This window comes from Zootoca vivipara, chromosome 14 (assembly GCF_963506605.1).
Source record: "Zootoca vivipara chromosome 14, rZooViv1.1, whole genome shotgun sequence".
Taxonomy (NCBI): domain Eukaryota; kingdom Metazoa; phylum Chordata; class Lepidosauria; order Squamata; family Lacertidae; genus Zootoca; species Zootoca vivipara.
In genome coordinates, this window is record NC_083289.1 from 6,590,171 (window position 1) to 6,602,905 (window position 12,735).

Below are 12,735 nucleotides of genomic sequence, written 5' to 3' on the forward strand. Positions count from 1 at the left end.
GCTCCGGCGGGAAGGTAAACGGTGTTTCCGTGCGCTGCTCTGGTTCGCCAGAAGCGGGTTAGTCATGCTGGCCTGGCCACATGACCCGGAAGCTGTACGCCGGCTCCCTCGGCCAATAACGCGAGATGAGCGCCGCAACCCCAGAGTCGTTCGCAAATGGACCTAATGGTCAGGGGTCCCTTTACCTTTACCTTACCTGTGCCCAGTTCTAGACACCACAATTTAAGAAGGGTGTTGACAAACTTATGCAGAGGAGGGCAACCAAGATGATCAAAGGTCTGCAAACCAAGCCTTATGAGGAACTGTTGAGAGGAGATATGATTGTTGTCAACACTGACTGGCAGCAGCTCTCAGTGTTTCAGGCAGGGTTCCCTCCTAACCATATCTGGAGATACTGTACTGAGGATTGAACCTGGGACCACCTGCCTGCTGCAAAGTGGAGGCTCTGCCACTGAGCTACAGCCCTTCTATTCAGAAGAGGACATGGATGGCTTTAGATGAAGAAGGCCCAGCTCTTACAGAAATACTGAAGCCAGCCAGACTCCCGTTCTGGCCTTACACCTCCAGTTTCTTCGAACTTTCCCGGAGAAAGCTCAGCACTTAGTGGATCTGCTTCCATCCTAAACGTCCAAGCTCCCGCTGAAAGAGGCTTCCTTCCTTCCTTCCCTCTGGGATGGGGCCCAAGCCACAGCCCATCCTGTTTATCAGATATTTGGCTGAACAGTGACTGCATCATCATGTTTCCGTTTTCCAACTGATTGGACCGGTTTGGGCTTTCTTTTCTTTTTTCCTAAGAAGAAAAAGCCACCAAACTGGGAGGGTTTTCCTAATATTTCTTCTAAGTGAATGGGTTTCAGAAAGTTCAGATCAGCAAAAACAAAGCACGCCACAGCCAACAGTGTAAAATGTTCTCAACAAAGGATATTTCTTCTTGAGAAGAAATCAGGGCTGGCGCGTCCATTTAGGCGAACTAGGCCATCGCCTAGGGCGCCAAAATGGAGGGGGCGCTGCCCAGCCTGCCCCCCAACCCCCCCAGCCACCGCCCGCCACCGCCGCCCTCACCTGTGGCTTCCTTTCTTATTTTTTTCTTCTCCCAACGTTGCCGGGTGAGGGGCGGGCTAGCGAGGTGCCACGCTAGGGGCTGACTGGCATGACGCCCCTCCTCGCTGGCCCGCCCCTCGCTCGGCAACATCGGGAGAAGAAAAAATAAAAAAGAAGCTGCTGGCCGAACGAGGCTGCTGGCTGCAGCTTCCTCTTTTATTTTTTCTCCTCCCAACGTTGCCGGGCGAGGGGCGAGCTAGCGAGGCGCCATGCTAGTGGCTGACTGGCGTGACGCCCCTCCTCGCTGGCCCGCCCCTCGCCCGGCAACGTTGGGAGAAGAAAAAATAAAAAAGAAGCTGCTGGCCGAGCGAGGCTGCAGCTTCCTTTTCTTCTTCTTCTCCCGCCGTTGCCGGGTGAGGGGCGGGCAACCATTCACACTGGGGGGGGGCGCCAGAAGGCGACCTTGCCTAGGGCGCCAAAAACCCTAGCACCGGCCCTGGAAGAAATTACAGCTGACTGATCAAAAGTGGATCCTTCTGAGTTCAGTGGACCTTACTTCTGACCTGAGCATGCAAGCAAAATGTGAAATAGGGCATTCTCACTTTGTGGTACTGTACAGTACTTGGCAAAAGTACGGAATTCTATGTGCACAGCTGCTGCACAACAGACACATGATTTGTGGAACAGCTACAGATATAGTATTTATCTATCCCACTTTTTTGAAATGTGGTAGTGTCTGAGGTTCCCAACACCCATAAATGCATGACATTATCAAAATTAATTCTGCAAGACCAAGCCTAACAATATGAAGAATGGTAGCGGAATCCATCAAAACAAGAGAGCCAAAAGCTCCTTAAGAATTAACCCTAGTCAAACCAAAGTATTGCCTGAACAAAACGTTTTTTCCACTGTTACCCCCCGCCAAGTGATCCTCACCAGGGCTAGATCAGAAGGAAGGGCCCCATCTAGTCCAGCATCCTTGTTCCAACTTCTCACTGTGGCCACCCAGATACCTTTGGGAAACAAGCAAGCAGGACCTGAGCTCAAGAGCCCTCTCCCCTCCTGCAGACTCCAGCAACTGGGATTCAGAAGCCAACTATGGAGGCAGAGCATAGCCACTGTGGCTAGCAGTCCTTGAAGGAAGGCGTCTTACCACTACAGAAAAGGCCCGCTGTCTCCCCGCCAGCCTTACTTTAGAACAGGGGTGCAAAACCAGTTTCAGCCCAAAAGCGACATTCCCTTTTGGACGAAAGAGGTGGGGGCATTCTGGTGATGGGCAGAGCCAGAGGCAGAAACTGGATTGCCGGGGGTGGGGGATGACTTTGTACAAAAGGTATAGAATCCCTTCCCCATCTTCCATCTAGCCAAGCAAAAGCACACATTACAACAGGACAAAAGCACTCAAGGGCGAAGGCATGCTGAAGGACCGGTGAGAGAGACATGGCCTGGGAATGGCCTGAGGTCATTGCCTAAGAGGTTGGTGGATAACATGTGAGTAAAGTGGCCTCAATCAGATGATCTTGGTACACAAGGCAGTATCATAGATGAGGTCTTTTTGGTGTCCTATAGGCATGGCCTTGCTACTTAAGAGACACCAGCTCCATATCAAAGGGAGAAATATTTTTTCTCTGTTGACTTACACCTAGCCAACAGTCTAAATTTGGATCATGAACTCTTTTGGGCCGGGATATCTTTTGCTAATGTTACTCTGTAAAGTGCCATTTAAACCCTATACAGTACACAGATCTCAAAACTGAAATGCACTTAGTATCTAGTGGCTCAACTTTGGGGGAAGGTAGTTGGGTCTACCTGGGGAAAACCCAGACTCTAGTCCTCTACTGCAGTTTCCTATACTTGGGTATCTAGCTGTTGTTGGACTACAACTCCCCATCATCCCTAGCTAGCAGGACCAGTGGTCAGGGAAGATGGGAATTGTAGTCCAAAAACAGCTGGAGACCCACGTTTGGGGAACCCTGCTCTATTGTATCAGGTGGTCTTTGTTTTGTATTGCTCTAAAGGTACTCAGGAGTTGAACTTATTTTAATTTAGCTAAGGACAAGATGTTGATTTGAGGGAAAAGACACAGAATCCTTAGAGAAAAGAAAGCATATATTTGTGTGGCCATAACTTTAATTCAAAATCATGCGACAGACAGCATCAACCACGTGAGGCAATCAGAGGGCAACCTCATTAGTGCCAGAGAAATTCTCTGCCCACATACAGTACTTCCAAGTTACAATTGAAATAATTGCAGCAGTCGTCATTCAGCTGCAAGAATGTCAACCACATTCCCCACCTCTTTTCAAAGTCCACACTCATATCTGACTTGGCAGGCGTTTTCCTGTATATTTTGGGAGGTGCCCAGCTTACAATATCAGTACTGTATTTAAATAGAAATAAAACTTCAGCAAAGTGAAGTCACAGAGCCAAGGTCATCTTCAGGGGTGACTTACAAACATATATAGCATTGGGGTTTCCTCTGTCAAAATAGGAAATTTTATTTCTGCCTTTGCTAAGGGGTAGCTTTTGGCCTGTTATATCCTACTTGGTTTGCACAGTTGGAAGAGTGTTGTAGAAAATTTCCATATCCATTCATATTTCAACTCTTAACAAGTTTGTTCATCATTTTTAGGCAAGCTCATATTTATCCCTCTTCCATTGAATATGTAAGGTGCAAGCTAATTTGCCAATTATTCTATCTATCTGAGGTAATAGAATTTTCAATTGAATTGTTTTCATTTCATTTATTTATTTCAGCCATTTATACAGTGCTTCACCCCTTAGGGTTGTATCCATTGCTAGTCCTACTCACAGTAGACCCTGAAATCTCTGAGATCTTCCTGGTAGGGCTGAACCTATGGCTTTCCCTGGACTGGGGTAGCCCAGCCTTGATCCATGCACTAGTGACCTCCCTCTTGGATTACTGCAGGACACTCTACATGAGACTACCCTTGAATACTGTCCAGAAACCAGCTAGAGTAGAATGCAGTAGTTGGTGAGGGGGGCAGTCTGATGGGATTATGCGTTTTTAGCAAAAAGAGTTTGTGCCACATCTAGAGAAGCGGGACCGTTCCTGCACACCTGAACAGCTTAAAAGCTGAAGACCAGCACGGAAGCTTTGAGGAGTTTAAACATAACCTGCAGTGATCTCTGTGCCACAATTCCTGTAAATATCACTAGCAGGTTCAGCCAAGACTTGAAATTATTTCTCCCCTCTCTGCCTTTGTGGATTATACAGTTTCAGTGTGGGTGACTGTGGAAACTCTCTTTTCATCATAGTTTTATTTGCTCCCTGATTTGGATTGCTTTTTGTTGCTAATTTATGTACCTGCTATAAAGACTCAAAGGTGGGGTTGGTGTGCTGAAATTTGCTCAGATAATTTCAGTTAATCATAAGAAAATCTCTGTAGTGTGCTCCTTTTTAATTAGTGTTAATTAAATTTAAGAAGGGGACGCGGGTGGCGCTGTGGTGTAAAGTAAACCACTGAGCCTTGGGCTTGCCGATTGGAAGGTCGGCGGTTCAAATCCCTGCGATGGTGTGAGCTCCTGTTCAGTCCCAGTTCTTGCCAACCTAGCAATTTGAAAGCACGTCAAAGTGCAAGTAGATAAATAGGTACCGCTCCGGTGGGAAGGTAAACACCGTTTCCGTGCGCTGCTCTGGTTTCGCCAGAAGCAGCTTAGTCATGCTGGCCACATGACCCAGAAAAAACTGCCTGCAGACAAATGTCGGCTTCCTCGGCCAGTAAAGCGAGATGAGCGCCGCAACCCAAGAGTCATTCATGACTGGACTTAACTGTCAGGGGTCCTTTACCTTTTTTTAAAAAAAAACTTAAGAATATTCCAAACCAAGGCCAACAAACACTATTCATTAAGTTTCTACACTGCCCTTTCTCTCAAAAAAACTCAGGCCAGCAAACGAGGCGGGGAAATATACAATTAAAGTAAGTGATTTTAAAACATTAAGTCGTGCAGTGTTTTCAGGACTTGTGACACATAATCCCATCAAACTACCCCCCCTCACCAACTACTGTGTTCTACTCTAGCTGCAGCTTCTGGACAGTGTTCAAGGGCAGTCTCATGTAGAGTGCACTGTAGTAGTCCAAGAGGGAGGTTACTAGAGCATGGACTGAGGCCATGCTATCACAGTCTAGGAATAGCCACAGGTGGTGAACCAGCCTAAACTAGGTTAATCACTCCTCTAAGTTTTATACTTACATAGGAGTTGTGAAGGCCATCAGAGGGAGAGGAACAGGCACTCTCCACTTTGCCTGGATATACCTCCAGCTGCCTCCCTCCACCTACCAACTACCATTACTGAGAGTAGCAGCAGGCCTTCCACTGTGCTTAAAAGGCAAAGGGATCCCTGACCATTAGGTCCAGTCACGGACGACTCTGGGGTTGCGGCGCTCATCTCACGTTATTGGCCGAGGGAGCTGGCGTACAGCTTCCGGGTCATGTGGCCAGCATGACTAAGCCGCTTCTGGTGAACCAGAGCAGCACACAGAAATGTCGTTTACCTTCCTGCTGTAGCAGTACCTATTTATCTACTTGCACTTTGACGTGCTTTTGAACTGCTAGGTTGGCAGGAGCTGGGATCGAGCATTGGGAGCTCACCCCATCATGGGGATTCGAACTGCCAACCTTCTGATCAGCAAGCCCTAGGTTCTGTGGTTTAACCCACAGCGCCATCCGCGTCCATTGTGCTTAGATCTATTTATTTAAGATGTATACCCCTGCTTTTCATCACAAGCGGCTTACAGCAATAAAACTATGATCAATGCAACATAAATTAAACCTCAGAAATTTAAATGAAAACATCAGAAAATTTTAAAACGCCAGACAAGCATTCATGATGCAACAGCCTCCTGAAATATGGTTTTAACCAGGTACCTGAAACTCATCAGAGGTGGTGCCTGTCTGACTTCTAGAAGCAGGGAGTTCCCAAGTTGGGCCAGAACACTGATGGCACAACTTCTCATTGACCCAAGTCATGCTTCTGCTCCATGGGGACCCTGTTCTCCCAGATGATCTCAGTGATCAACTTGGGATGTCTAGGGCAAGGGGGTTCTTAAGGTATCCTGGGCTTTGTACACTATTATCATTTATTTTTAATTAATTTATTAAATGTGTGTACCACCCTTCATCCAAGGATCACAGGGCGATTTTATATTGTAAAATGTGTAACATAGTAACAAAGAAAAACATTACTCACCCCGGCTCCAGTATAAAAGGTCATAGGTTTTTTAATTAGTCAAAGGCCTAGTAGAAGAGGATTTTTTTTTGCTTGGTGCCTAAAGGAGTCAAGGTCAACTTTATCCTTAAAATTTCTTTGCAAACAAGTCACAGTGAGCTACCATCAATTCTGTCACCTACTTCTGGAGACTGGGAAATGTCCTGCACTACCTGGAAAAGCTCTGCTGGATGGCACAAAGAGGATGCAATGGAGATAGTAAAGTATGTCTTCTTGGCTGCCTTCATTGCCACTAGGCAGGTTCAGTGATAAGCCCTTGCCAGTGTTTGATTTCCTCCATTATGTTCAAAGAACTCTAGTACAAGAACCCGGAATCTGGAGCAGTAGATTTAGTTCCATGACCTGCAGAATTAGTGCATGAATTTGCTTTTTTTTCTCCTCCCTCCTGTTGCTCTGGGAGCTTCTTTGGGCAGAAGAGTGGGTGGAAATGCTTTAAACAAACATACCGGAACTTACTTCTGAGTACACATGTCTAGGAGAGTGCTGTTTGCGTGCAGATCCTGCATGTGGGCTTCCCAGAGGCATTTGGCTTGCTATTGCGAGAACAGGATGTTGGACCAGAAGGCCCTTTAGCCTGATTCCAGCAGCAAGACTCTGTTTACGTTTGTAGGACTGCCCCACACATGACTCAAGGTTTTTTGTCCAAAGTATATGAAGAGAAGGCAAAGCACTAAAAGAGACTGGGCCCTCAAGCCCCATATTCATCCCCATTTTGAACCCAATCCACTTTGCTGCTATACATCCCACAGTGCCTAGACTACCTACATATTGTCACATGGTCCCCACTTCCCCAAGTGAAGATTTCCAGGTGTGCAGGTGCTTGCATTTTTTCGGAGGAGGGAACACTAGAGACTTGCAGCATTTTGTTGTATCAGATTTATTTACAGATGGCAATAAATCAAATCTCCAGGAAGAGGCCCACCCAGGTGCTTTCAGCTTTTCAGCTCCCTCAGCGCTGCTCTCTCTCCTTCTGTTGCAAACTGCAGTTTGCTTCACTCAGAGACTTCAGCCTCCTCTCCATAACAGCAACAGGAATGCCACTCTTCTTCCTCAATCTCCGATGTCTCTCTCTCCATTCAGAAATTTCCAGAACAATCTCAAACTACTTCCTAGGCATTCACCCACGCTGGAAACCATTAACATGATTCTGTCAAACCCCAAACTCTGACCACAGATTGCCTTGGGAAGCCAAGGGCAAAGGCATGATAGTCCCACCCACAGTAACATTTTCATAACAATATAAATGGCATATATAACATCACAGGGATTATATACTTCATATTTAGTTTTCCCTACATTTGTAAATGTAGAATATGTTGCCTTTTGTACAATTTCCAAAAAGTATTTATTCAAACAGGCACACTAGAGCCAAGTGGGAAGGAACTGAGGTGGCTGGATGGTATCCTAAGCAATTAGTTCTCTTGCTGCAGAATTATCCAAGTGATTCATATGGCCTCGGACTTCCTATACAGTGTTCTTTTTTATTTGCTAATTAAGTAGTGCACATACATGAAAATAACAAGAGCTCTGTTGAAAGAGTATAGTCAAATGTGAAACACACTGACAACGGGCCAGAGTCTTTAAAATGCCAATCATTTTAAATCAACATTTTCCCTGTTAACTCTTACACATTGTGTATTCCTTGAGGAATAGCTATCCCCTCCAGCATTGATGTTAAATGACATTAAAATACAACATAGCACATTATAAAAATGCATATACAGTGAGTTAGTCAAATGTGGCTTCAGTTCAGTACAAAGGACTTTTAACCATATTTTCAGTGGAACAGCATTCAGGGATTTTCAATATACTGTACAAAATAATAGGTTTTGTTAAACAGGAATGTTATAAATAGACACACAAGTACTTCTAGGTATTAATATACATGTACATGAAGAACCAATGCTATATTTCCTGGAGACAGATGAAAGGTGGGTATGAAAGACTGAAAAAAATCCCCTTGAAAAGAAACTGTGAATCTCAGAGACCTGGAGGTTACTGGATGTAGAAATAAACTTGGTAGTTAACAGTTTAGAAAGCTACGTGCCTTGTGGCAGAAACCCAACAAAAGTTAAGTCCTGGGGCGGCACATCAGCCAAGAGCATTCATTTGCTGAGAAAATTTCATTCCTTTCCAGAAAGTTCACAAGAGGACCACTGGCACGCTTACTTGGTGGTGGTCCCTGCCTCCCTCTTCAGGAGCACTGTGGTCCCATTCAGTGTTTTTAGAGTAACATGGAAATTAATGCCCCTGTCAAGAAAAGAAAACGGCAATTCTGTTCAGTAGAATTAGATTAAAGTTCAAATGAGAAATGAGTTTCCATGTGCAGTTAGGATTGCTGTCCAGCAGCCTCTCCTTCAGGTGTGCTCAAAATGTGGCAGATGACTTTGCATATTCCTTCCTCTAAAAAAAGGAACAGGGGCAGAGGTTTTGCTCACCTTTGGTTCCCTTGCAAATAAATACAGGGCAGCTTCATGAACAAAGTTTCTGAAAGGCTTCTCTGCCTCATCAGTCCTTCAAGCTGCAGAGTTTCAAGACGCTGGAACATGTGTGAGGAGTTCCTGGGCCTGGAAGGATGGCAGTTGTGCTGCGCTTTGACGAATACTCCAAGACTCTCTTGAATGGAGTGTATGTCCTGGCAGGCTTTGATGTCTCGGAAGATATGCCGCTGTTCTCGGGGCTAGGAATCAAAACCAACAGCACAAAATGTTAGACACTTGAGAAATCAACCAATATTGTTTGGCTGATTAAAACCAATGAATAAGAAGCCACAACATATATGACTCTTCCCTTGGGCCAGGACAATACTTCATGCAGCAGTAACCAGAAACAAAATCTACTACACATTTTAGAAAATGGTTTGATGGTTCCTTATAGAGTCTGTTCAATATTTGGAGACCTTAAAACAGGCACCGGCAAACTTGGCCCTCCAGATGTTTTAGGACTACAACTCCCATCATCCCTAGCTAACAGGACCAGTGGTCAAGGATGATGGGAGTTGTAGTCCCAAAACATCTGGAGGGCCAAGTTTGCCTATGCCTGCCTTAAAATATCAAAACCAAATTTTTCATTATGGTTCCTGAGACAAAGGAGCAAGTCTTGATCTATGTTTGGATACATTTGGATGCCATTTTGAATCAAAATGTTGGATTGAACCTTTCAAAACTCCACTGGTTTTTGGTTTCTTGGAATTCCCAAGCAACACTGGGTATGAGGCTGCTAGTCCTTTATTTTTTTGAAAAGACACAGCATGTTGGAAGAATTGCATCTAACATGTAATTTGTTGTAACATGGCAGCCAACTGCAGTCCACCTTTAGTCTCCAGACACTGAACTGGAAAAGTGGGGAGAACAGTGATGCATGCTGGGAATATCTCTGCTCCCTAAACCCCAGGGCAAGGTAATTTGACTCTCATTTTTTTTACATTGCAACACCCACACGAATTGATAATAACTGGCTTACAAAAGGTTGACCTAGTGAGCCCCACAAGAAATGACTCCAAACAACACCCCCTCCTGAAGTGTAGGTAGATCTACCTATCATGCAAATCAAGGTAAACAATAATGTTTGGTTTATATGTGGATTATTAAGTACCTAGGCAAATAAGATTATACCTGTACCATAGTTCCTGAGGAACCATCGTAAAAAACATCACACCCGAGGCACAACAGCAAGAGCTTCAAATGAATTTTTAACTGATAAGGGTAGGGAAAGCCCAGCCTATGTCTCCTTTCTCCCCTTCTCTTCCAGTCATTCCTTTGAGACCAGACTCCAGAAAAAGAGAACAGATTCTGGCATATGCTTGAAACTTCTTTCTGTACACACCTACCACCCACCATTCTCCTCTACTCCCCACTGCAGTCTTACTCAGAGCAACCGAATGTCAGAGATTGTGGGTCCCAAGAGTTGGAAAATCGTAAGAGAACCAGAAGCAGAGGAACTCTGGCCTGGGTGCTTGGCCCTAGCATCAACACCCACCCACACCCACTAGTCCAGGGGTCCCCAAACTAAGGCCCGGGGGCCGGATGTGGCCCAATCACCTTCTAAATCCGGCCCGCAGACGGTCTGGGAATCAGCATGTTTTTACATGAGTAGAATGTGTCCTTTTATTTAAAATGCATCTCTGGGTTATTTGTGGGGCATAGGAATTCATTCATTTCCCCCCCCCAAAAAAATATAGTCCGGCCCCCCACAAGGTCTGAGGGACAGTGGACCGGCCCCCTGCTGAAAAAGTTAGCTGACCCCTGCACTAGTCATTTGCAATTGCAGAAACTCCTCTGATCCCAACCCTTTAAATCTACTCTAGTTAGCAACCTCCTCTCTCTCTCTCTCTCTCTCCCCCCCCCCACTGGAGATCTCCTTCTCCACTTTGGGGGTTTGAGTGCAGTAGATTATTGAGGGGGGGAAGCCCAAGGACCACATTATTTAGTGTGTAACTGAACTTCCTTTCCCCACCCTACCTTAATATATCTGGTACTTCAGCATTCAACTCAAGCTCTTGGTGTGAATTCCTGGAACCTGGAACCATGTGCCAGGGTGGCGCATGGTCAACCCGCAGAAAGCATTCCCCTCTCACAAGCCTGTTTAAGGGTGAAGTACATACAAGTCCCCAGAGACACATGCATTCAGAGACTTCAGCATTCAAACCGGAATCTGATTAAGAACTTTCCCCCCCAGGAACTAGAAGTTATTATTTATGTATAAGAACTTGCAAAAGACTTTATTTAAACAGATGTCTTACCAGTGATCCATAATTGTTGGTATTAATTGCTGCTTAACACTTTTGCACACGGTTGAAAACTTATTATTAGTGTAATATAGGCTGTATTTGGATATTATTGGGTCTCTTTATTTTGTTGTGCAGAAAATACATTAAGCCTATGCCCTGATGAATGGCAATTAGCTGTTCATAAACAGCGTGAAAAATGCCTCTTCCTGGTTTGTTTGTTTTACTGGCATTTGCCAAGTTGCTACAAACTGAGGACCATCTGCCACGTCCCCCATACACATTCTTTTGGTTTAGGGCTTTAAGAGCTTTCCTCGAGCCATAAAAAATCATTAACTCTTATTTACTTATAAAAATTAAACAGGAAAAATAAAGGGCTCTATAAAGCTAAGCAGAGTAAAGGTCAATGATAAATTTCCAAATGAACCACATATAGATGCTTTGGCACCTTGAAGGTCCCCAGGAAGCATCACATAAATAGCTGTCACACGGCCTGGAAATTTCTTAACTTGTCTTATTATCGCCGCCTCTGGGCTGAAGCTCTGGAAACCAGTGTAGCTGGTTGTTAATGTCAAAAGGGCAAAATCATAACTGAGTAATCTTATTAGTGCTTCATTAAACTGCTCTAGTGAAATGACTTATTCAGCATGCTGCTAAGACTTAAGGCTCCTCTGGCAAGCTGAAACACAGCAAGCATATAAAAGTTTATTACACGTGACAAATCACTATTCCTCAGTTGGCCTTGAAGAAGCACTGTTTCACCCACGGAAATGCGCACCTGCTCACGTTCCCCCCACCCCCTAAAAAACTTCACAATTCCAAGAATTTGCAAGGGGGGGGGCAGCTACGGTAGTTGTTTCAGCCTCTCAACGAAGTGGGCTAAAAAGGATCCCCCCTAAATGGATTCAAGCCCAGATACCTCTGTGGAAGGTCACATCCTACTCCAACATCTCTGGTTTCTACATCAGTCCTTGACTGTGACTCCATCAAGTAATCCAAACGGTCTTGTAATTCTTTATTCTGAAATATACAAAATTGACAACTCAATTCTTCAATTCAATATCCCAGCAGGCCTTGCAATTAATTGTTACACATGCATATTGTAAAGCAAAGGACTTCCCTCACAGACATTTTCTTCATTAGTATCTTTTTTAATTTTTGAGAGAAGCTCCTGATAGCGTACATGACTCATCCTGCTCCGGGCCCCACCCCTGTTGCTGAACCCGGTTAGCCTTAGAGATGGTGACCAGTCCCAAGGTCACCCAGGGAGGGCCTCGAACCAGAGTCCTAAGTCAACAAAGATTAAGAGAGGCTTGCTTTATTTATTTTTACCATTGAAGGAGAACATTAAGACAACAGAGATGGGGGAGCAGGAGGTGCTTAAAAGGAAGCTTATAGGGAATTTCTTAAATTGGAGGCGCAGAAAGTGAGAAAGGAAAAAGATGAAATCTGGCATGGTAGAGTGTTGAACTTAGGACTCATGCTTACTGTCATTCAGTGTGGATAGTAAGCTTCCTGTGTTTCCATTAATTCTCTGTTGTTCATATGACATTCTCCAATAATTGCCTTCCCACACATTCTCCTCCCTCAATCTGGATTTTCTCTAACCCTCTCCTTTTTGGAGTGATTTGGAGGACAGCGTCCTATGGACAGGGGAGACCTATCCAGTGCTCTGCTCCCTTTCATGTCACAGCTCCCATGACTCCTGACAGGTTTT

At 44.9% G+C, this 12,735-nt stretch overlaps 1 protein-coding gene across 2 annotated transcripts in view; it reads right to left on the reverse strand.

Moving 5' to 3' along the window:
* The window catches only part of MYZAP (myocardial zonula adherens protein), a 64,721-nt gene that overhangs the window by 6,923 nt on the left and 45,063 nt on the right, over positions 1-12,735 (reverse strand). Inside the window, exons 12-13 of one of the 2 annotated variants that reach the window (XM_060282783.1) lie at positions 11,938-12,038; positions 8,526-8,972 (exon numbers count right to left, since the gene is read on the reverse strand). In XM_060282783.1, coding sequence (XP_060138766.1) covers positions 8,801-8,972; positions 11,938-12,038 — 273 coding nt within the window. In that variant the 3' untranslated portion in view covers positions 8,526-8,800. Of the gene's footprint in view, positions 1-8,525; positions 8,973-11,937; positions 12,039-12,735 lie in introns of those variants that run through there. The other variant, XM_060282785.1, reaches the window with a different exon arrangement.